At 43.9% G+C, this 23,926-nt stretch overlaps 1 protein-coding gene across 2 annotated transcripts in view; it reads right to left on the bottom strand.

The window, feature by feature from the left end:
• Window positions 1–23,926, bottom strand: part of LOC137414472 (uncharacterized) — a 45,951-nt gene that overhangs the window by 11,455 nt on the left and 10,570 nt on the right. Inside the window, exons 3-4 of one of the 2 annotated variants that reach the window (XR_013622344.1) lie at window positions 10,348–10,417; window positions 10,111–10,266 (exon numbers count right to left, since the gene is read on the bottom strand). Coding sequence is in view for 1 of the 2 variants with exons in the window: in XM_078771530.1 (XP_078627656.1) it covers window positions 10,111–10,266 (156 nt within the window). In the remaining variant the exon portion in view is untranslated. The remainder of the gene's footprint in view (window positions 1–10,110; window positions 10,267–10,347; window positions 10,418–23,926) is intronic. The other variant, XM_078771530.1, reaches the window with a different exon arrangement.

Here is a 23,926-nt window from a genome sequence, read left to right as displayed (position 1 = left end):
ACAGCTCGTTTCAAATCCCCCCACAACATCTCGATGGGATTTAGATCCGGGCTTTGACTTGGCCATTCCAGAACCCTCCATTCCTTTCTTTTCAGCCATTCCTTGGTAGATTTACTGGTATGTTTAGGGTCATTGTCATGTTGCAAGGTCCACCTTCAGTTGAGCTTCAACTTTCCGACAGATGGCCTCACATTATCCTCAAGCACCCTCTGGTACAATGAAGAATTCATAGTGGATTCTATGATGGTGAGCTGCCCACGTCCTGATGCAGCAAAGCTGCCCCAAACCATAATATTTCCACCACCATGCTTTACAGTTGGTATCAGGTTCATGTGGTCAAATACTGTCTTTGGTTTTCGCCAAACATGTCTTCTGGTACTGTGGCCAAATAGCTCTACCTTTGACTCATCTGTCCAGAGCACATTGTTCCAGAAGTGCTGGTCTTTGCCTCGGTGTTCATTGGCAAACTTTAGTCTTGATGCCCTGATGTTCTTTCTGGGCAGCAAAAGTTTCCTCCTGGCACACCTCCCATGTAGATCAAATTTGTGCAGGCTCTTTCTAATGGTAGACTCGTGCACTTTGACATCAACAGTGGCAAGAGCTACCTGTAGGTCCCGTGATGACATTCTGGAGTTCTTAGAGACTTCTTTCAGCATCTTGCAGTCTGCTCTCTGGCTGAACTTGCTGGGGCGGCCTGGCCGAAACAAGTTGGCAGTTGTTTGGAATATTCTCCACTTGTAGATGATCTTCCGAACAGTCGAATGATTGATTTCAAATTGTTTGGAGATCTTTTTAAATCCCTTCCCAGACTCGTGGGCATCTACAACCTTCTTTCTGAAGGCCTCAGAGAGCTCTTTTGATCTAGGCATGGTGAAGCCGCACACTTCAACAACAAAGAGCAAACCAAACTAAATGTCTGATGTTTAAATAAGACAGGTTCCTCCAAGATCCTCTCTAATGATGTTCTAATCATTTGCACCTGAGCTGGTGCACCTGATTCTAATTTTAGGTATTTGAAGTAGTGATGAATGTAGGGGTGTACTTTCTTTTCCACATGCGAAATTTGCATTTATGTTTATTTAAATTATACAATGGACTACAAAATGTAAATGTTTCATGATATTTGTTATATTATATCACCTTTATCTGTCAATATTGTTGAAATGAAGATCAAATAGCTGTATGTTGAAATATGTTGAAAAAGTCAAAACTTTGCATGGGGTGTACTTACTTTTTCACGTGACTGTATTTGATCTTCATTTCAACAATATTGATAGATAAAGGTGATATAATATAACCCCCCTTTAGTTAGTTGCACCACAACATGTAGCCTCGCTTTAGTTCAGTTATTTCTTCTTAAATGTGAAGTATAGTCTCCTTCCCAGTGTTAGTATGCATTGACAGGTAAGTAAGGGTAGGCCTCACTGGGCCTGGAATGCCATGTGCTGGGCCTGGAACAAGTCGAGGCCCGAGGGAGGAGCTAAAGGGGAGTGGCCAACAACGGCAGCCAATGGGAACTAAAGGGGAGTGGCCAGCAAATGCGGCCAGGGGAGGTCCTTGGAACATTCTGGTGGGGCTCCGGGGGGGTGGGGGGGTGGCTATAAAACCCGGCCCCGGACCCCCGAACTCTCTCTCTCTGCCCCCGAACTCAAGAAGCTCTCTGTGGTCAAAGCTCTCTCTGCCCCCAAACTCAAGAAGTTCTCAGCGCTCTGCCCAGATCTCTGCGTTCTGCCCCCGGACTCTGCTGCCCCGTTTTCCCTGGCTTTCTCTCTCGCTTGCCCTCGCTCTTTCGAGATAAACGCTCTCGCAGGACGATCTCTCCCGTTGCCCTATACTCCGGCGATCTCCCTGCCTGGGCTCCCTGCACATGCGCGTTTGCCTCGCCGACTTCGGGACACGCTGCGGAGACTCCCGTGCGTGCACGACTGGAGGCCGACATCCTTGCCGCGAAAATCCTCAAGGGACACGCGCAACGAGCTGTCCGGGGCGAGCTGCACCAAGCGGCCGCACTGTGAGCGCGTCCTCTTCTTCCTTCCTTTCCCCGCGTGAGTCAGAGGGCCCTTGTCCGGGTATTTAGTTAAGAACGGTTAAGTTTCTATCCTGTGTCTCTTCTCTCTGGCCATTGTACATTGTAATAAACCTGTGTTTTTAATTCCAACTTGGCCGTTTACGTCTTTGCACAATTGGCCTCGCATTGCACGGGATAAAACCGCTCAATCGGGTTCATAATAATTAACGGCACGAGTCACGTGACACGCAAACCGCTCGGGCGTATCAGACCAGCGTGACTCGTGTGAGGTTCAGCCCCCGTCCTCGTGGCGGCGTGTGTATCGAAGGTATTCAGGTATTTGACCAGAAACCCTTCCACACGCTCACTGCGGGGTTGGCGGCTGGAATTGCTCAGCAATCCGCCCCCCACAAGTGTAAAGTGGGTAGCGGCCTCGTGGACTCGAAGCTCGAGGGGAAGAAGGGTTTAACCCCCCCCCCCCCTTTGTATGTCGACGGGCTCGAGATTTGCATATGTATGTGCGTGACACGCACGTATGCATGCGTGTGTGTGTGTGTGTGTGTGTGTGTGTGTGTGTGTGTGTGTGTGTGTGTGTGTGTGTGTGTGTGTGTGTGTGTGTGTGTGTATATATATATATATATATATATATATATATATATATATATAGTGAAACCTTGACTTACGAGTTTAATTCGTTCTGTGACCGAGCTCGTAACTCAATTTGCTCGTTTCTCAAATTAAATTTCCCCATTAAAATGAATTGAAATGCTATTAATCCGTTCCAGCCCCCCAAAAACCACACCAATTTTTTTTGTTACGTGTTTTTAAATAAGAAAAATGTACTTTATAAATAACAAATAATGTATAAATAAGCACGACCTCGTATATACTGTACATAATAAAAGAGAATGTAAAGAAATAAACTGGTTTTATTAAGTGTATTTACTCACACTCCTCACTGTATTTACTGACACTCAACCACACAAACAACAACTTCTCCATCTCTTCATGGACAGAGGTCCGGAGCTTTGAAATAATCTTAACGCCCTTGGCTGGCGTTATATCCTTTATCGACTCCTTCTGCTTCAAAATCGTACATATCGTAGAAGTACTACGATCGTACTGCCTCGCCAAGTCGACAATACGCACACCTCGCTCATGTTTTTCGACGATTACGTGTTTTATATCCAAGCACATCATCCTTTTCTTTTTCTCAGCACTGCCCTTGGCACTCAATTTCTTAGGACCCATGGTTAAAACTAAGAAATTTTCCAAAGTAAAACAAAATGCGAAAACAAAGCAACAGCGATACGGCAGAGATGCTTGCACGGCAAGATAACCACGTGACCTGAACGCTCGCTGGGCCACCTAGTGGCGGGTGGCGTAAGCTCGCTCGCTCGTAACTCAGATCTCGGCTCGCATCACAAATAGGCCATGGGCCACATATGGTCCACGAGCATCCCCCCCACCTCTAAACCAAACCAACTTTTTTTGAAGCCCAGAGGCATACTAAACACGATTCCAAATGTTACCAAGAAAAATTTAGGGATGCAATGCCCATTTCGGCTCAACAAAGTAGGGTACCCTCATAATTATGCCGACGCTCTCCGACGTCGACCGAACTTTGACTACTGATTATAATCTTCCACCAGAGGCCTCAAATAGCTCCTATTTCAATATATGATATACCAAATGAAAGATTATGAGCTGTTCTTTTTGAATATGTGGTAAATGAAACTATTGGGACAACTAGTTAAATAAACAGCTCTGCGGAACACAATAATTCAACCCGCGACTGCTTCTTCAATGAAATATTGGTATTTATTTCACAATCAGATTTTTTAACATTTATTTACATGGAAACTTTTCAATGTTGTATTAATCTGTTCATCGTGTATTACATTTGCTTTCAGGCGATACCTTCATATTTTTTCTAACAAGAGCCAATCTGAAATAACAGCCATTTGAATGTTTTAGATTCAACGTTGTGGAACGTTAACATGCACTATATTGAATCCAGTTATGCAGGTATAATGCATCAGGTATAATGACGAATTACAGTGCCTACCAGCGCTGGGTGAGAACCACACATGCAAGGTCGCAGTATGTTAATGCTACTCTCAGCATGGCAAATATGCTGGCCGACTCTGGAGAGGGAATGAAACATCGAGACGTTCGCCCAAGAGAGATCCTTCGAAGTGAGAAAAATGTTGTGAAAACTTGCGAGGCTATTGAAAGCTTCTTGAATCCATTTGACGTGGAAACCAAAGATAAACTCCTGATCCTTTCGTCTGGTGCAGCAGCATCGGATGATGTTGTCAAGGACGTACTAGCAGCTGAGAACCTGGGCAGACGTGCTAAAGAAGCATTCATTATCGAGCGACTCCAGACTGACAGCAAGTTCTTTGAGCCCGTAAAACGAATGAACTTGCGGACATTGGGAAGCATGAACAAGGTATCAATCATCAGCTCAGGAAAGCAAAAAGTCATACAATACAAACAACAAGGCAATGTTGCTTTCAAGCTATTCATGAAGTCTCAAAACGAAGGACTACAACTCGATCTCAAGGAGCTGATGACGTATCCCCTGACTCCAGTTTCTTACAGCCTTGGGACTTCAGATGGATTTCTCGCGAAAACAGACAAGAGTAAAGCCTTTCACCACTTGACCAAGGAGTGTGAGAATGCCATCATACCACCAGAGAACGACACCCTCACTGTGCATGATGGCAATGCATGCTTCTACTATCTCAAAGATCTTCCCGGAAGCTTCAGTGAAATCTGCTCTAAAGTTTTTGACACCATGTCAAACACTCACAACGTCATATTCAGCACAGACATGTACCTGCCAACCTCTGTTAAAGCAATGGAACGGAAGAGGAGAGGTGTTGGGAACAAATTGATCATCAAAGGAGGAGCGACCAAGAAGCCTCCAGACTGGAAACAGTTCCTGTCAAATGACGAGAACAAACTTCAATTTATCCAGATGTTGCTCAGGTTGTGGAGAACGGATGAGTATGCCTCAAAGCTTCATGGACGAAACGTGATACTGATATGTGATGGGGTGCCACATAAGCTGACATCTGAAGATGGGACAACAACTTCATCACACTTATTAGATTCGATGACCTCATCACAAGAAGAAACAGACTCGAGGATTATACTCTACTGTGAGTATGCTCAAAGCAAGAACTTCAACTATGTGCGAGTGAAAAGTCCTGACACAGACGTCTTCTTCATTCTATTGCACTATGCACACCGACTGGCTGATATCACAGTCCTCTTTGACACAGGAACAGGGAATAAAAAGAAGCTGATCAATATCTCAGAACTGGCCCATAACTACTCCCACGAATACTGCACGGCTCTCATGGCTCTGCATGCCTTTTGCGGCTGTGATACAACAAGTGCATTCAGAGGGATAGGAAAAGTAAAGCCTATGAAAACACTGCTGAAAATCCCTCGATATGTTCCAGTGTTGGCACAGCTGGGTGATACTTGGGACATTCCTTCACAGCTTCTGGATGACCTTGAAGCCTTCACATGTGCCATCTATGGTAGACCAAGGGTTTTAAAAGTGGATGACCTGCGACTCCTCAGGATAAATGAGCTATGTGCTCGTGATGAGATACTAACGCCTTCACAAAACATCGACATGGCCACTTTACCTCCCTGTAGAAGAAGCTTGCTTCAGCACATTGCGCGAGTCAACTATCAAGTGGGAATCTGGAAATGAGCACATATCCCTAAACCTGATGTTCCGCTGGCACACAATGGCCACGGATGGACACAAACAGACGAGCATCTCGAACCTCTGTGGTATGACGGAACTATGTTGCCTGCACAACTCTCGGATCTAGCCCGTACCGTTGCTCCTGGTACAGTCAACGACGACGATAACGACGACGACGACGATGATGATGATGATGCACTCATGGCTGAGAACAGTACCCTGGATGGAGATGAAACAGACAGTGACATAGAATGAACACTAAATCATGTTTATCCATGTTTCAAATTTGTCTATAATGTAATTGATTAACCAGATGTGTTCCTGTGTTTTATGTTATATTTGATATGTATAATTCAAAATGAAATGTCTGTGTGTCTGTGACCGCCGATGGCTGTGGGCACCACACCCGGGCAAACGGCTTATTGGTGGGTGTGTGTGTGTGTGTGTGTGTGTGTGTGTGTGTGTGTAGGTGTGTGTGTTTAGGGGTGTGTGTGTGTGTGGTTTTTTTAGTATTGTGTGTGTAACAAACATGTTTAGCAGAATATGTGTACATTCTCTTTGTCAAAGCTTTGAGGGTTAAGCGATTTTTGGCACTATGTGATGGCCATATTGGATAGAGTCACAACTATTGATTAAAATAAATAAACATGTTTGCTTAGTATCTTGTATTCTCAACAAAAGAAATTTAAAATCAGTTTAGTATATATGCATATAAAAACGTTATGTAATATAGGTATTGCTGTGCAACTGGATTGTTAATATAGTACATGTTAACGTTCCAAAACGTTGAATCTAAAACATTCAAATGGCTGTTATTTCAGATTGGCTCTTGTTAGAAAAAATATGAAGGTATCGCCTGAAAGCAAATGTAATACACGATGAAGAGATTAATACAACATTGAAAAGTTTCCATGTAAATAAATGTTAAAAAATCTGATTGTGAAATAAATACCAATATTTCATTGAAGAAGCAGTCGCGGGTTGAATTATTGTGTTCCGCAGAGCTGTTTATTTAACTAGTTGTCCCAATAGTTTCATTTACCACATATTCAAAAAGAACAGCTCATAATCTTTCATTTGGTATATCATATATTGAAATAGGAGCTATTTGAGGCCTCTGGTGGAAGATTATAATCAGTAGTCAAAGTTCGGTCGACGTCGGAGAGCGTCGGCATAATTATGAGGGTACCCTACTTTGTTGAGCCGAAATGGGCATTGCATCCCTAAACTTTTCTTGGTAACATTTGGAATCGTGTTTAGTATGCCTCTGGGCTTCAAAAAAAGTTGGTTTGGTTTAGAGGTGGGGGGGATGCTCGTGGACCATATGTGGCCCATGGCCTAAAAGCAAAAAATCGACGGAGCGACGGCTCGTATCTCGGAAAACTCGTAAGTTGGTGCACTCGTAAGTCAAGGTTTCACTGTATGTATGTGTGTGTGTGTGTGTGTGTGTGTGTGTGTGTGTGTGTGTGTGTGTGTGTGTGTATATATATGTATATATATATATATATATATATATATATATATATATATATATATATATATACACAGACTTGGCATTTAATATGGAATATAATTTTTTTCTTGACTTGGGTTTACTTTCTTAACTCAGTATATCAATCTGGTGAGTTTCTTTTACACTTTGGTGATTTATTTGTTAAAAGAACCATGTCACTGATTGTCTGTCGCAGCAAGAAGTCAACAACAGGATTATATCACATATTACCTTTACAAAATGTACAGGCAGGTGCATTTGATGATTGGCTTCACAGTCGGGTATACAAGGGTTGTTGCGTTCTGTATTAGTGGCAAACAACTGCTGCACATCTCCAAAAGTTATTGCCGCTTCCTCTGGAGATGGTCCGTCAACTCGACAATGCTGTTTGTCATGGAGTGGTGGCTTTACGAAATTACGGCATGAAACAGCGTGCTATTGCTCGGTAGTATGGCATCACTCAAGGTCAGGTGTCAAAGATCCTGAAACGAAATGCTCAGAGGGGTGTCCCTACTCCAATACCGAGGCCAGGACATCCCCGCAGAACCACAAGGAGGGATGATCGCAGGCTGCACCGGTTAGTCCACAATGGCCATACCAAGTCAGCTAATCGGCTTAGGGCTGAGTGGCAGCAACTGACAAATGTGCCTGTACCCAGAAGGCTAGTCAACCAACGACTGGTTCAAGCAGGCTATCGTGCCAGGCGTCCCCTGAGAAAGCCACGCCTGACCAGACAACACTGCCAGCGCCGATTGCAGTGGGCCAGAGAGCACCGTCAATGGCAGCCAGGACACTGGAATCACGTGATCTTCAGTGACGAGTCTAGATTTCTGATCTATCATCAAAATGGCCACGTCCGAGTGCGCAGATAAGTGCATGAAGCCTACAACAAAGATTGTATAGTGCCAAGAGTCCAAGCTGGAGGTGGTGGGGTGACCGTTTGGGCAGCTTTTCATGCAGGAGGCAAAACTGACCTGGTTGTTCTGAATGGAAACCTGAACCAGTTCAAGTACAGGGCCATTCTGGAAGAAACATTGCTTCCATTTGCTCGTGCAGCCTTTCGAGGAAACTTTGTCTTCCAAGATAACAATGCACGGCCTCATCGTGCTCGCATGATCCAACACTTTCTTGCTGACCGTGGTGTCGAGCATATGGAGTGGCCTGCCATGTCCCCAGATATGAATCCGATAGAGAACTTGTGGGCAGAATTAACGCGTCAAATCAACCACTTGGACCAGCAGCCGACCTCTGTGCGTCAATTGCAGCAGGCTATTGTCACTGCATGGCAAGCAATTCCTGTCCAAACCTTGGCAAATCTCGTGAACAGCATGCCTCAACCTTTTATGTGCTCTCCTTAATGCTCGTGGGGGTTACACAAAGTACTGAACTGTAATTTTACTGTCCGTAATCCCAGTCGTAATTTAACTTTTGTTAAAAAAAAATTTGGCAAATGTGCAAAATAAAGAGATACTTCTGGAAAACGTACAGAAGTTTAACACAGTACTGTCCATGAATTGAGTTCGATATCAGTTTACATCACTTTCAAGGATCAATTTATTTGTTTCGAAATGTCAAATGTGGTTTTTGTTTCTTTTAAAGGTCACATTAACAAAATCTAGAATAATTTCAACATAATTCCAATGAACTTTTGGTTCTAAGACATCTTGAAAAGTAAGTTCACCCCCACAAATAAAATATTCCATATTAAATGCCAAGTCTGTGTGTGTGTATATGTGTGTGTATGTGTGTGTGTGTGTGTGTGTGTGTGTGTGTGTGTGTGTGTGTGTGTGTGTGTATGTGTGTGTATATATATATATATATATACTGTGTGTGTGTGTGTGTGTGTGTGTGTGTGTGTGTGTGTGTGTGTGTGTGTGTGTGTGTGTGTGTGTATGTATGTGTATATATATATATATATATATATATATATATATATATATATATATATATATATATATATACATATATACATACACACACACACACACACAGTCACGTGAAAAAGTAAGTACACCCCATGTCGAGTTTTGACTTTTTCAACATATTTCAACATAGTTATTTGATCTTCATTTCAACAATATTGAGAGATAAAGGTGATGTAATATAACAAATATCATGAAACATTTACATTTTGTAGTCCATTGTATAATTTAAATAAACATTAATGCAAATTTCGCATGTGGAAAAAGTAAGTACACCCCATGAAATGTTTTTTAATCTTTTTAACATTGGGCGAATTGGGAGGGACGTTCAGTGATTGGCTCCGAAAAGCAGGAAGAAGAGCGTGTGTCTGTTTCTCTGTCTCTCTCTCTCTGCTGGTTCTTGCTCAGACAAGAAGGGGCCATTTTGTTCTGATCATGGACGATCGTGTACTGACTGTATTGGGCGCGTTTTTCCTCCTATATATATATAGGGACATGCTGTTTTTGCATTTTTAATGCTGAAGGCTCCAGTCACGGACTATGTAATCCTCATCGAGGCCAGGCCTTAAATAATAAAAGAATTGCATTGATAGAAAAGTGATGAAAGAGAGAATAATCCAAGAGTGTTTGAGGAAGTAAAAAATTTGCTCGTTGAAAAAGGTAAGGTCATAGATAGACATATGGGGGGAGGGTGTGGGGATTAACTCATCACCCACAGGGACCATTAAAATGCTAACCAATAATGATTACAGGCTCGGGGAGGGGGTAAGGGTTTGAATATAAATGAACACAAGCACTCAGAAACGTAAAGGTAATGAAGCTGCTATTGTACATCGAGGGAGAGGAAGATATCTCTGGCTGCTGAGAACACCCACCCATCCAGGTATTGTTAATAATGAGTACCCGTACCCCCCCCCCCCCCCCCTCTGTTCTCTTAATGCTCGTCAAAACTCACACTGAAAGTTCCGGGTTTGCGAACTTTGAAAGGATGGTGGATCGGTGCACCGGAGCCATCATATTCCTCTTCTTCTTCCTCCTCCTCTTCATCAGAATTGACAGGCCGGTTAGTTGGGACGTCATCATCCAGGCTATCTGCAATTTCCTGGCACTTCTGTTTTAGAGATAACATAAAGGGGGATTAGGTGTTGTGGGAGGACAAAACCAAACAAGATGGTATTCATAGAATACTTACCATGGGCAGTCAACTTGGTGCGAGCCATCTCTTCTGTTTTGATCGTTTTTTTTTCTTTAATCCAATATGGCTGCCAGACCACGTAAGCGATGACATCATAAATTTATATTCTTTCATACAATTGTTGCATAGATCATGCTCAATAAATTTCAAACTTATCAGACTAAGCGTTGCCCCTGTTGAATTATGACATCATAATTAAGGCGGCAATGACATCATAGTTAACAACACCTATTCCTTATATTGAGTTCTTTACAATGAACCATGTTTCATTTTTTTCCATGGAGCTGTTTTGGAGATAATTATGGAGGTGCAAAGTTTTTCGGTTTTTCAAAGATGGCATCTGTACCACTTTACCTATGACGTCATAATTATCATTAAAATATTATACAGGAGGCGCTCCTATGGTGACAATTTCGTGTCAATCGGACCAAGAATTGCAGAGAAAAAGAATTCATACTGATCGAATCAAGCGTTGTACTTGTCGAATTATGACGTCATAATTAAGGTACGATTTTTTTAATTTTGTTGTTTTTGTATACAGAATCGAGGCTCGTGAAAGAGCCAAGATAAAATCATCATTAAAATGTATTCCCCATGGGTAGTTCTTTACAATGAGCCATGTTTACATTTTTTCCATGGAGCGGTTTCGGAGATGCAGAGGTGCATTTTTTTTTTTAGTTTTCCAAGATGCCGTCCATACCACATTGGACAATGGAAATCATAATTAAGAATAAAAAAATTCTACAAGCCGAGGCGCTCCTGTGGTAAAATTTAGTGTCAAACGGACCAACGGCTGTGGAGAAAATGAATTTTAAAAATGCAGACAAGTACACCACACGTACGCAACCGAATGCCTAATCCTGCTTTTCGTTTCGCAAGCGCAGGCTAATAAGACAGCATTTAACAATGCAAAGGGATCAGGCATACTATATAGATTAAGTAGATCTAACCAGAAAAGATACACTCACTCACTCACCCACACATTCACGAACAAAGACCAATTACAACAGCCTCGCCTCTCCCAACCCTCCAGGTACGGTTGAAGCTAGCCACATGGAACAAGTGCAAAAAAGCCACGTGCATAGCGGCCAACATCACGACAGCACCATGCCCGAAATGGCCAAATAGGCCTCAGACCAATGCAATTAAAGCAAAACCAAAGGTACGTCATCACAAACAGAGAATGACTACATCTGATCATCATGAATTTTTTCACTTTACTTCTTTGCATAAACAACTAAATGAATGAATAGTGGACATCATTCAGAAAAGCCTTCAAGGAGAAGCCATTTAAGCATAAACCATCATGGTAAAATGTTCCATTTGCAAGGCTGAGATGAGGGGATCCTGGAAAACCTGGATAACCCACAAACATTTCGTTTCTCACAAGACCCATTTCCACCTTGAAAATATACCAATGTGATAACTACTATGAGGTATTAGAATGGCATCAATAAGTGGGACTTTGTTTTTTTTTAAATCAAATAAAGTTATTCTTTCCAGGACTCCCCTCAATGTAATGACTAGTTTTGTTTTTGATCCAATTGGAAGATGTGATCAAAATGGTTGCAGGCTACTTCCTGCAAAAAATATAAATATTTTCATATACGTGCATATTCCACGATAGGGTTCCACGTGAAGTAGTGACATGGGCATTGAGGAAGTTAGGAGTGGAGGAATGGTTGATCAGAGTAGTGATGGCAAAGTACGAGAGAGCGCGCACAGCTGTAAGGACGAAGGACGGGAACAGTGGTGAGTTTGAGGTGAAGGTGGGAGTACATCAGGGGTCGGCACCAAGTCCACTACTATTTGTAGCTGTGGAGGTGCTGGCTCGGAACGTAAAGGAGGGTTTACCGTGGGAGTTGTTGTATGCAGATGATCTGGTGTTGATTGCGGAGAGTATGGATGGACTGAAAAAGATGAACAAGTGGAAGTAATGTATGGAGACAAAAGGTCTGAAGGTGAATATCGGAAAGACGAAGGTGATGGCAAGTGGTAAAGCTTGTGGTGAGGTGGAATGAACTGGGAAGTGGCCGTGTGCTGTGTGCAGGAAGGGTGTCGGAGTAAACTCCTCAACGAATACATCCTGGATAACAAACTGGACTTTCTCTGTCTCACCGAAACCTGGCAACAACCATTGGACTACTACACGCTCAACCTCACCACACCCAATGGATATTCCTACGTCAATAAACCACGCTCGGAGGGCCGAGGTGGTGGAATTGCCGTTATCCACTGTCAAGACATCAGGACCAGCCTCATCCCCATCGCCTCATCCTCATCCTTTGAACACCTGGCTTTTAAACTCTCTGGTCGCACGCAGTCAGTCATGGCTGTCGTCTACCGCCCTCCCAAACCACACCCATTATTCCTGTCTGACTTCTCCTACTTTCTGACCCAGCTATGTTCCCTCTCCCCCTCAATCCTCCTCCTTGGTGATTTCAATATCCACATGGACTCCACTGACTCCACAATAACCACTGACTTCACTGATTTACTCACCTGCTTTAACCTCACTCAACATGTCAACTTTCCTACGCATATCCGTGGTCACATTTTGGACCTTGTCTGCTCCATTGGATTAATTTTGCACCATCTCTCTGGCTCCGACCTCACCCTCTCTGACCACTTAGCCATCACTATGACCATCAACATCCCCACCCCAACACCAAGACATTATCGCACAATCAACTTCCGTAAGCTAAACGCTCTTTCACCGACCTCATTCTCATCCACCCTCTCTGAAAAAATGTCCACTTCTCCCTTCATTGACCTCCACACCCCTTCCGACCTCACTGACTACTACAACCACACTCTCTCCTCCTGCCTTGACCAGCTTGCACCTGTAAAAACCAAAACAGTTTCTTTCACCCATTCTGCTCCCTGGTTTACCCCTGAACTCCGCCTGATGAAAACTCGTGCTCGCCAACTTGAAAGACTCCGCAATAAAACAGGTCTCACAGTTCACTCCCAAGCCTACAAGGACCACCTACAACACTACAAAGATGCCCTCTCCCATGCCCGCTCCGCCTACTACTCTCAAATTATCCACTCTGGCTCCGGAAACCCAAAAGCACTCTTCTCGACAATAAACAAACTCCTCTGCCCCCTGGACACCACCACCCAGTCATTCACAGTAGACAACTGCATCTCCTTCCTTTCTTTCTTCCAACGCAAAATTGACAACATCTACAACAGCTTGACCACCACCGCACCCGCTCCCCCTCCAACCACCTGCCCCCCCTTATCCTGCCTTCCCCTGTCTCAATTCTCCCCGGTCTCCCCTACTGACCTCTCTGAACTCCTCATAGGAATGAAAACTGCCACCTGCACTCTTGACCCCATCCCCTCCAGCTTTGTCAAGGCCTCCCTCCCTGCTCTCTCTCCACTTATCATTGCAACAATAAACTCCTCCCTGTCTACAGGCATCGTCCCACCATCCCTCAAAATTGCTGCTGTTACCCCCATTCTAAAAAAACCTGGTCTAAACCCTGACACCCTAAACAACTTCAGACCCATCTCCAACCTACCCTTTCTGTCGAAAGTTTTGGAACGCGCTGTAGCCACTCAACTCAAACATCACCTCTCTGCCAATAACCTGTATGAAACATTCCAATCCGGATTCCGCTCCAACCACAGTACTGAAACTGCTCTCCTCAAAATCACCAACGACCTTCTCCTCTCCTCTGATGCTGGCAACCTCAACATTCTCGTCCTCCTCGACCTCAGCGCCGCCTTTGACACCATCGATCACACCATCCTCCTCACCCGACTTGAATCCACCTTTAACGTGACTGGCACTGCCCTCTCTTGGATTAAATCATACCTCTCTGACAAGACGCCAGTTCATCTCCATCAATAACTGCAAATCCCCCACTGCTCCCCTCCCCCAAGGTGTCCCCCAAGGTTCAGTTCTTGGCCCCCTCCTCTTCATCCTTTACCTGTCCCCCCTCGGTCACTTAATCCGCCGTCATGGTCTCCAATTCCACTGCTTCGCCGATGACATCCAGCTTTTCATCTCCACCAAGTCCGTCTCCACCGACACCCACTCTATCCTGACAAACTGCATCTCTGAAATAAAATCCTGGCTTCAAATCAACTTCCTCAAACTTAACTGTGATAAATCTGAAATAATCATCATTGGCCCAAAAACGCTCACAAAATCCACCCATAACTTTGTCCTCAACATCGACGGTATCCCAGTATCCACCTCCCCTCTCATCCGGAATCTTGGCGTCATCTTTGACCAAACCCTCTCCTTCGACAAATACACTAAACAGATCACAAAGACAGCCTTCTTTCACCTGAAAAACATCGCCCGTCTCCGCTCATCCCTCTCCTCCACGGCTGCAGAAACCCTCATCCACGTCTTCATCACCTCCCGTCTGGACTACTGCAATAGCCTCCTCTATGGTTCACCCTCAACAATCACCAATAAACTCCAATACATTCAGAACTCCGCTGCCCGTCTACTCACCCATTCCCAGACCCGTGACCACATCACCCCCGTCCTTTACAAGCTTCACTGGCTCCCCATCTCCCAGAGAATCCAGTACAAAATCCTCCTCTTGACCTACAAAGCCCTCCATAACCTGGCCCCATCCTCCTGGCTGACCTCCTCTCCAGACACACTCCCACCCGCAACCTCCGCTCTGCTGGTACCAACCTCCTGACCCCCCCCCCATCCGGACCAAATTCAGATCCTGGGGGGACAGGGCCTTCTCCATCGCTGCTCCCACCCTCTGGAACTCACTACCTCACACCATCAGAGACTCCTCCTCACTCACCACATTCAAAACATCACTCAAGACCCACCTGTTCAGCACTGCATTCAACATTCAACCCACAGCATTTAACCCCTGACTATCACTTCTCCCTCTCCCTCCTTTTGCTTTAAATATTTCCCTATTGATTCTTGTCTTTTTGCAATTGTTGTTTTCATGTTTTGTTATGCATTATGTTTTGCACTCTGTCAAAGTGCCTTTGGGCTTCATGAAAAGCGCTATACAAAATAAATGAATTATTATTATATTATTATTATCTATCTATAATTCCAGTAATCTCTGTGTGTGTGTGTGTGTGTGTGTGTGTGTGTGTGTGTGTGTGTGTGTGTGTGTGTGTGTGTGTGTGTGTGTGTATGTGTGTATGTCTGTGTGTTTGTCTGTGACCGCTGTTTCTCGACAACCACGGGTCCGATATACTTGAAACTTGCCAGGTATATTGCTGGGGACCCGAGGATGTGCCTTTTCAAGGTTTCATATTAATCGGACAAGTAGTTACCGAGCTATGTCCAAAAAACGATTCAACCAATCAGAGAGCAGCGAGTTATCACGTGTGCCGAACGTGGCGAACAGACTCTGCCTCGGACGGCACATTTGAGAGCGTATTCATTTATTTCACGTTGGCAAACTATGTTGCCGCTATGTTGGCGTTAAACTATGTTTTAAAACTAATTAAAACTAATTTGCGATTCTTTCGCTTTCCTGCGCATTTGTGCACGCTATGGCGATTTCTTTACCAAACTCCGCAAGCCGTTCGCTTTGGACCAAACCATTTCATGTAAATAGAGGGGGGGGGATTGTCACCGTACTCGCAAGCCGTTCGCTTTGGACCAAACCATTTCATGTAAATAGAGGGGGGGGATTGTCACCGTACTCGCAAGCCGTTCGCTTTGGACCAAACCATTTCATGTAAATAGAGGGGGGGGATATAATTTTAGATATAGATATAGTACGGGCATGCCCTAGTATCTATAATTCCAGTAATCTCTGTGTGTCTGTGTGTGTGTCTGTGTGTTTGTCTGTGACCGCTGTTTCTCGACAACCACGGGTCCGATATACTTGAAACTTGCCAGGTATATTGCTGGGGACCCGAGGATGTGCCTTTTCAAGGTTTCATATTAATCGGACAAGTAGTTACCGAGCTATGGCGATTTCTTTACCAAACTCCGCAAGCCGTTCGCTTTGGACCAAACCATTGCATGTAAATAGAGGGGGGGGATTGTCACCGTACTCGCAAGCCGTTCGCTTTGGACCAAACCATTTCATGTAAATAGAGGGGGGGGATTGTCACCGTACTCGCAAGCCGTTCGCTTTGGACCAAACCATTTCATGTAAATAGAGGGGGGGGATTGTCACCGTACTCGCAGGCCGTTCGCTTTGGACCAAACCATTTCATGTAAATAGAGGGGGGGGGATATAATTTTAGATATATATATAGTACGGGCATGCCCTAGTTATTATTAATGTACAATGTGCGCTGAGTGGGTTTATCAAAAATGCAGTGGTCTGAGAGGGTCATTAACCAGTGTGGCAGATACATTCAAGTGTAAGGTGTGCACAGAGGGAGCTGCAGATGGAGGAAATGTTGAGTTGGATCTTGGAGACGGCATGAAGCTGGAAGGTGTGAAAACATTTTGCTACCGAGGAGACATGCTGAATGGAGAAGGTGGATCAGACTCGGCAATGGTTGCTGGAGTGAGATGTGCATGGAAGAAGTTTAGGGAACTGAGTGGCGTGCTGATGTTGAGGGGAGTGTCGTTGAAGCTGAAGGGAAAGGTGTATGCTGCATGTGTGAGAAGTGTTATGATTTGAGGGAGCGAGACATGGGTAATGAACGTAGAGCAGCAACGAAGGCTGGAAAGGGTGGAAATGCGAATGGTTCGGTGGATGTGTGGAGTATCGTTGAGAGAGGAAGACAAATGATGAATTGCAAAAGATGATGGGAATAGAGCCTGTGATGGATGCTGTGAAGAGAAACAGGTTGAGATGGTTTGGTCATGTGTTAAGGAAGGATGAAAGTGACTGGTTGAGAAGAGTGATGGAAATGAATGTGGAAGGAAGTAGAGGATGGGGAAGACCGAGAAAGACTTGGCTAAAGATGGTGGAAGAGGAAATGCGGGAAAGGGGGTTAACAAGGGGAGATGCAGAAAATAGGGCAAAATGGAGAAGATTGTCATGGGGACCGCAAGGCTAACCCCCGCTCTTGCAGGGAAAATGGCCTTAAAATGCATGTTGTTGTTGTTGTTGTTGTATATGTAGCAGCTGTAATCGGTCTCGAGCAGATCACATCTCTATGCTGGCCTCCAAAACTGGCTGCCACCTCGGACCTCTCTGCAGGGCTGAGTCTTTCATTTTAAATTCTCGGCTAAATGAGAACGAGGCCTTCATGTAAAGCGTCATTGGATATTCCCACAACTCCTCCCTTGCCACCACACCCACATGGACTGCTGTTGCATCCCATCATTCCACTATTGATCCAATGGAGTACAAAGGCCCTCGATGACAATGGGTCTTCTCAGTGTGTTTCTTGCTCATTGCAGGCAGCTTGGTTGCTTTGCAGTTTTTTTTTTTTTTTACCAGACCTATTCTCATGTTGCCAACCTGCGCTCTCCCCCCTAAGTATGCCCAACCCCTTCCTCCCATAGCATTACGCACGTTCGACCGGAAACCTTTTCCTTATTGCCACCCCCAAGTGAAACTTATACAGCCACCTCCATTCTATGTCTTAAGATCTTCCTTGTCAAGATTTCAAGTCTGCTACCAACCACTTCCTGGTCACTCCTAATCCTACCTCCAAACTTTACTACACCCGCTGAGACCATGTTCCCACACATCACCCGCTGAGACCATGTTCCCACACATCACCCGCTGAGACCATGTTCCCACACATCACCCGCTGAGACCATGTTCCCACACATCACCCACAATTCCTCCTCTTGCCTTGTGCTGCGATATCTCCAAATGTCCTATTGTTTTTGCTTTGCCCCATTGCCATATTATTTTTAGAGCCCAACCGATGCCAATACAGTATATTGACTGATATTTTGTCAAAAAATGCTAAATTTTCGAAATGATTTGAAAAACCTTTCTTTTATTGAACTTTCAATGTTTGAGAACAATTAACTTAACTCATATGATGAACGGACAAACAAAAATAACAAGCGTTACGCCTAGGTCCCCCCGTCGGTGAAGTGATGCGAGTTGACAAAGTTTAAGACGCAGAAAACATGCTACGATATGATATTTCGCTCACAAGGTTCAGACATACATAGAGGTGGCCATATTGGATTTTGACGTGGCCACCCAATTTTCAATAGCGTTCTTCCTTATGCCTAGATACACCCACACACCAGATTAGAAGTTGGTACTTCGCTTATTTTTCAAGATATTCCGCTCACAAGGTTCAGACATACATGGCGGCGGCCATCTTGGATTTTGACGTGGCGACCCAATTTTCAATAGCGTTCTTCCTTGTGCCTAGATACACCCAAACACCAGATTAGAAGTTGGTGCTTTGCTTATTTTTCAAGATATTACGCTCACAAGGTTCAGACATATATATGGTGGCGGCCATCTTGGATTTTGACGTGGCGACCCAATTTACAATAGCGTTCTTCCTTATGCCGAGATACACCCACACACCAAATTAGAAGTCGGTACTTCGCTTATTTTTCAAGATATTCATCTCACAAGGTTCAGACATACATGGCGGCGGCCATCTTGGATTTTGACGTGGCGACCCAATAGATACACCCACACACCAGATTAGACGTTGGTACTTCGCTTATTGTTCGAGATATTTCGCTCACAAGTTTCAGACATATATATGGTGGCGGCCATCTTGGATTTTGACGTGGCGACCCAATTTTCAATAGCGTTCGTCCTTATGCAGAGATACACCCACACACCAGATTAGAAGTCGGTACTTCGCTTATTTTTCAGGATATTCATCTCACAAGGTTCAGACATACATGGCGGCGGCCATCTTGGATTTTGACGTGGCGACCCAATAGATACACCCACACACCAGATTAGACGTTGGTACTTCGCTTATTGTTCGAGATATTTCGCTCACAAGTTTCAGACATATATATGGTGGCGGCCATCTTGGATTTTGACGTGGCGACCCAATTTTCAATAGCGTTCGTCCTTATGCAGAGATACACCCACACACCAGATTAGAAGTTGGTACTTCGCTTATTTTTCAAGATATTCATCTCACAAGGTTCAACCATACATGGCGGCGGCCATCTTGGATTTTGACGTGGCGACCCAATAGATACACCCACACACCAGATTAGACGTTGGTACTTCGCTTATTGTTCGAGATATTTCGCTCACAAGTTTCAGACATATATATGGTGGCGGCCATCTTGGATTTTGACGTGGCGACCCAATTTTCAATAGCGTTCGTCCTTATGCAGAGATACACCCACACACCAGATTAGAAGTTGGTACTTCGCTTATTTTTCAAGATATTCATCTCACAAGGTTCAACCATACATGGCGGCGGCCATCTTGGATTTTGACGTGGCGACCCAATAGATACACCCACACACCAGATTAGACGTTGGTACTTCGCTTATTGTTCGAGATATTTCGCTCACAAGTTTCAGACATATATATATGGTGGCGGCCATCTTGGATTTTGACGTGGCGACCCAATTTTCAATAGCGTTCGTCCTTATGCAGAGATACACCCACACACCAGATTAGAAGTTGGTACTTCGCTTATTTTTCAAGATATTCATCTCAAGGTTCAGACATACATGGCGGCGGCCATCTTGGATTTTGACGTGGCGACCCAATTTTAAACAGCGTTCTTGCTTGTGCCTAGATCCACCCACACACCAGATTAGAAGTTGGTACTTCGCTTATTTTTCAAGATATTTCGCTCACAAGGTTCAGACATTTATATGGTGGCGGCCATCTTGGATTTTGACGTGACGACCCAATTTTCAATAGCGTTCTTCCTTCTGCTGATATACACCCACACACCAAATTAGAAGTTGGTACTTCGCTTATTTTTCAAGATATTCATCTCACAAGGTTCAGACATACATGGCGGCGGCCATCTTGGATTTTGACATGGCGACCCAATTTTCAATAGCGTTCTTCCTTATGCCTAGATACACCCACACACCAGATTAGAAGTTGGTACTTTGCTTATTTTTCAAGATATGCAGGTTACAAGGTTCAGACATACATGGCATCAGACATACATGGCGGCGGCCATCTTGGATTTTGACGTGGCGACCCAATTTTAAACAGCGTTCTTGCTTGTGCCTAGATACACCCACAAACCAGATTAGAAGTTGGTACTTCGCTTATTTTTCAAGATATTTCGCTCAAGGTTCAGACATATATATATGGTGGTGGCCATCTTGGATTTTGACGTGGCGACCCAATTTTCAATAGCGTTCTTCCTTATGCCGAGATATACCCACACACCAAATTAGACGTTGGTACTTTGCTTATTTTTCAAGATATTCATCTCAAGTTTCAGACATACATGGCGGCGGCCATCTTGGCTTTTGACGTGGTGACCCGATTTTAAACAGCTTTCTTCCTTGTGCCTAGATACACCCACACACCAGATTAGACGTTGGTACTTCGCTTATTTTTCGAGATATTTCGCTCACAAGTTTCAGACATATATATGGGGGCGGCCATCTTGGATTTTGACGTGGCGACCCAATTTTCAATAGCGTTCGTCCTTATGCCGAGATACACCCACACACCAAATTAGAAGTTGGTACTTCGCTTATTTTTCAAGATATTAATCTCACAATGTTCAGACATACATGGCGGTGGCCATCTTGGATTTTGACGTGGCGACCCAATTTTCAATAGCGTTCTTCCTTATGCCTAGATACACCAACACACCAGATTAGAAGTTGGTACTTCGCTTATTTTTCAAGATATGCAGGTTACAAGGTTCAGACATACATGGCATCAGACATACATGGTGGCGGCCATCTTGGATTTTGACGTGGGTTGCACCCACACACCAAATTCGAATGCGGTCCTTCGCTTACGCACGCCAGACATACATGGTGGCGGCCATCTTGGATTTTGACGTGGGTTGCACCCACACACCAAATTCGAATGCGGTCCTTCGCTTACGCACGCCCGCACACACACATGGACGGACGGACACACGGACGTAGGGGAAAGCCATAGTCCCCCTTTCGCTCCGCTGAGCGACGGGGGACAAAAATAAGGGCAATACCCCTTAGTGTTCACCTGGTAGAATGAATGAATATATGAATGATCGTTTTAAGGCCATTTTCCCCGCGAGAGCGGGGGTTAGCCTTGCGGGTCCCATGACAATCATGGTTCCCTGTTTGAGACAATGTTTTTATAGCCGGATGCCCTTCCTGACGCCAATCCTTAGTCGCCTCTTGCGATGCGCAGGGATAATGGAGAATTGGTAGAATAAAGCACTAATATAATAACCTGGTAGAATAAATAATACTACACCAGCTAAGGGTATTTTAAACAGTATCGCCACATTTTAAGCTAATTTGAATGGTTGCTAGGAGACAGGGCAACATGTAGAATCATATTAACGTAATCATAAGACTTTAAACAAACAAACAAAACGAGAACAATGCGACTGTGTCGCCAATATGCCTCCGCATAGTCCCACAACGGGTAAAAGCCATCACTCTGCATATGTATGGGTTGGTGATCACATTTGTGAAGTTTTGTGTGGATCGGATAAGGTTCGTTTTTCTATCCAAGATGGCTGCCAAACCACGTGACCTATGACATCATCATTTTAAAACAAAATGCAACAGTGCTGGCAGATGATATTTGTAAAATTTAGCATCGATAGGGTGAGCGGTTTCAGAGATATAATTATTTAATATTTTCCTTCAATCCAATATGGCTGCCAAACCATGTGACCTATGATGTCATAAATTTAATATTTCAATACAAATGGGTCATTGATCATGTGCATGCAATTTCAGATTTTTAGGATAAGACCTAATCAAGAGAAACCCGAAGTTGTTTCACCTTAGCATTATCACTCAGCGCATTATTCTTATTAGTACCGTCCTCTCCATCTGGTTTTTTAAAAATGAGCCAGAGGTATCGTGGCTTTCCTTGAAGAACACCCAAATTCCAAGTGTAGGTAGTGTGTTCCAGTTTAACGTGTTGACATCTTCTTTTCAGGTATGATACATTTAGCGGTTTCTTTGAGTTAAGTCTTCTATTTAACATCCCCATAACATAACATCTATTTAACATATTTAACAACCTTGATATTTTTAGGATAAGAAATACAATTAAAACATTTTTGGCTTGTATACCACTTCACCGATGACATCATCATAATCATGCTTTTGTTCCCCATCGGGAGAACTTGACAACGTGCCAAGTTTCAAATTTTTCCATTCAGCGGTTTCCGAGAAATAGTATTTAAATTATTTGCTTTCAATTCAAGATGGCTGCCATACCACGTGACCGATGACATTACAATTATCATAAAACCATTCTGCATGGGTGACACTCCTACCCTGAAAGTTTAGTCTCAATCGGACATATGGTTGCTGAGAAAAACGAGGTTTACCCCGTACGGACGGACAACCTGAAAACATAATGCCTCCGGCGACTTTGTCGGCGGAGGCATAAAAACTATTATTTATTTCTTTTTCTCTACAAAATTAAGGATTATGGAGGAGTGTTTGTTCAAAAAAGGTGATTCACTGATCCTTTTATTTAGAATACTAGGGCATGCCCGTACTATATCTATATCTAAAATTATATCCCCCCCCTCTATTTACATGAAATGGTTTGGTCCAAAGCGAACGGCTTGCGAGTGGTGACAATCCCCCCCCTCTATTTACATGCAATGGTTTGGTCCAAAGCGAACGGCTTCCGGAGTTTGGTAAAGAAATCGCCATCGCGTGCACAAACGCGCAGGAAAGCGAATGAATCGCAAATTCGTTTTTATTAGTTGTAAAACATAGTTTAACGCCAACATAGTTTGCAAACGTGAAATAAATGAATACGCTCTCAAATGTGCCATCCGAGGCAGAGTGTGCCCGCCACGTTCGGCACACGCGATCGTTCGCTGCTCTCTGATTGGTTGAATCGTTTTTTGGACATAGCTCGGTAAGTAATTGTCCGATTAATATGAAACCTTGAAAAGGCACATCCTCGGGTCCCCAGCAATATACCTGGCAAGTTAAAAGTATATCGGACCCGTGGTTGTCGAGAAACAGCGGTCACAGACAAACGTACAGACGTACAGACAGACAGACAGAGATTACTGGAATTATAGATAGATATACCCACAACTTTATCAAAAACTTTGCGGAGAGGAAGAAGTCAAAAGGGAGGTGGAGGGAAAAGGGAGGATGGAGACAGAAAGGGAGAGGCTGGAGATGGAGAGGGTTGAAAGAGAGAAGATTGAAAAGGAGAGGCCTGAAAGAGAGAAGAGAGGCGGGGAAAAAAGTAAACTTTTGAAAAAAAAATTGTTTTTGTTTTTTTATTATTTTGTGTACAAAGTTGAGACAAAAGGGGGAGGTATTTGCTCAAAAAAGTGATCCAATGGACCCTTTTATTTGGAAGATAACCAAACAATGCAAAAATAGAATGGAATAAAATATTATAAAATCGCTCCAACATTTGCAGAACAGTATGCCAAACAACAACAAGCGATGAGTGTCTCATCATGTCGGTGTGTACCCTGGTTAGAATAGGTACACCGTATCCCTGCATGTCGTAAGAGGCGACTAAGAGGGTTGGCGTCAGGAAGGGCATCCGGGCATAAAAACATTGCC

Source organism: Myxine glutinosa, chromosome 2 (genome assembly GCF_964187855.1).
Source record: "Myxine glutinosa chromosome 2, kmMyxGlut1.1, whole genome shotgun sequence".
NCBI classification, from domain to species: Eukaryota; Metazoa; Chordata; class Myxini; order Myxiniformes; family Myxinidae; genus Myxine; species Myxine glutinosa.
Note: the sequence above shows the minus strand (reverse complement) of the source record. Positions and strands in the feature narration are given on the sequence as shown.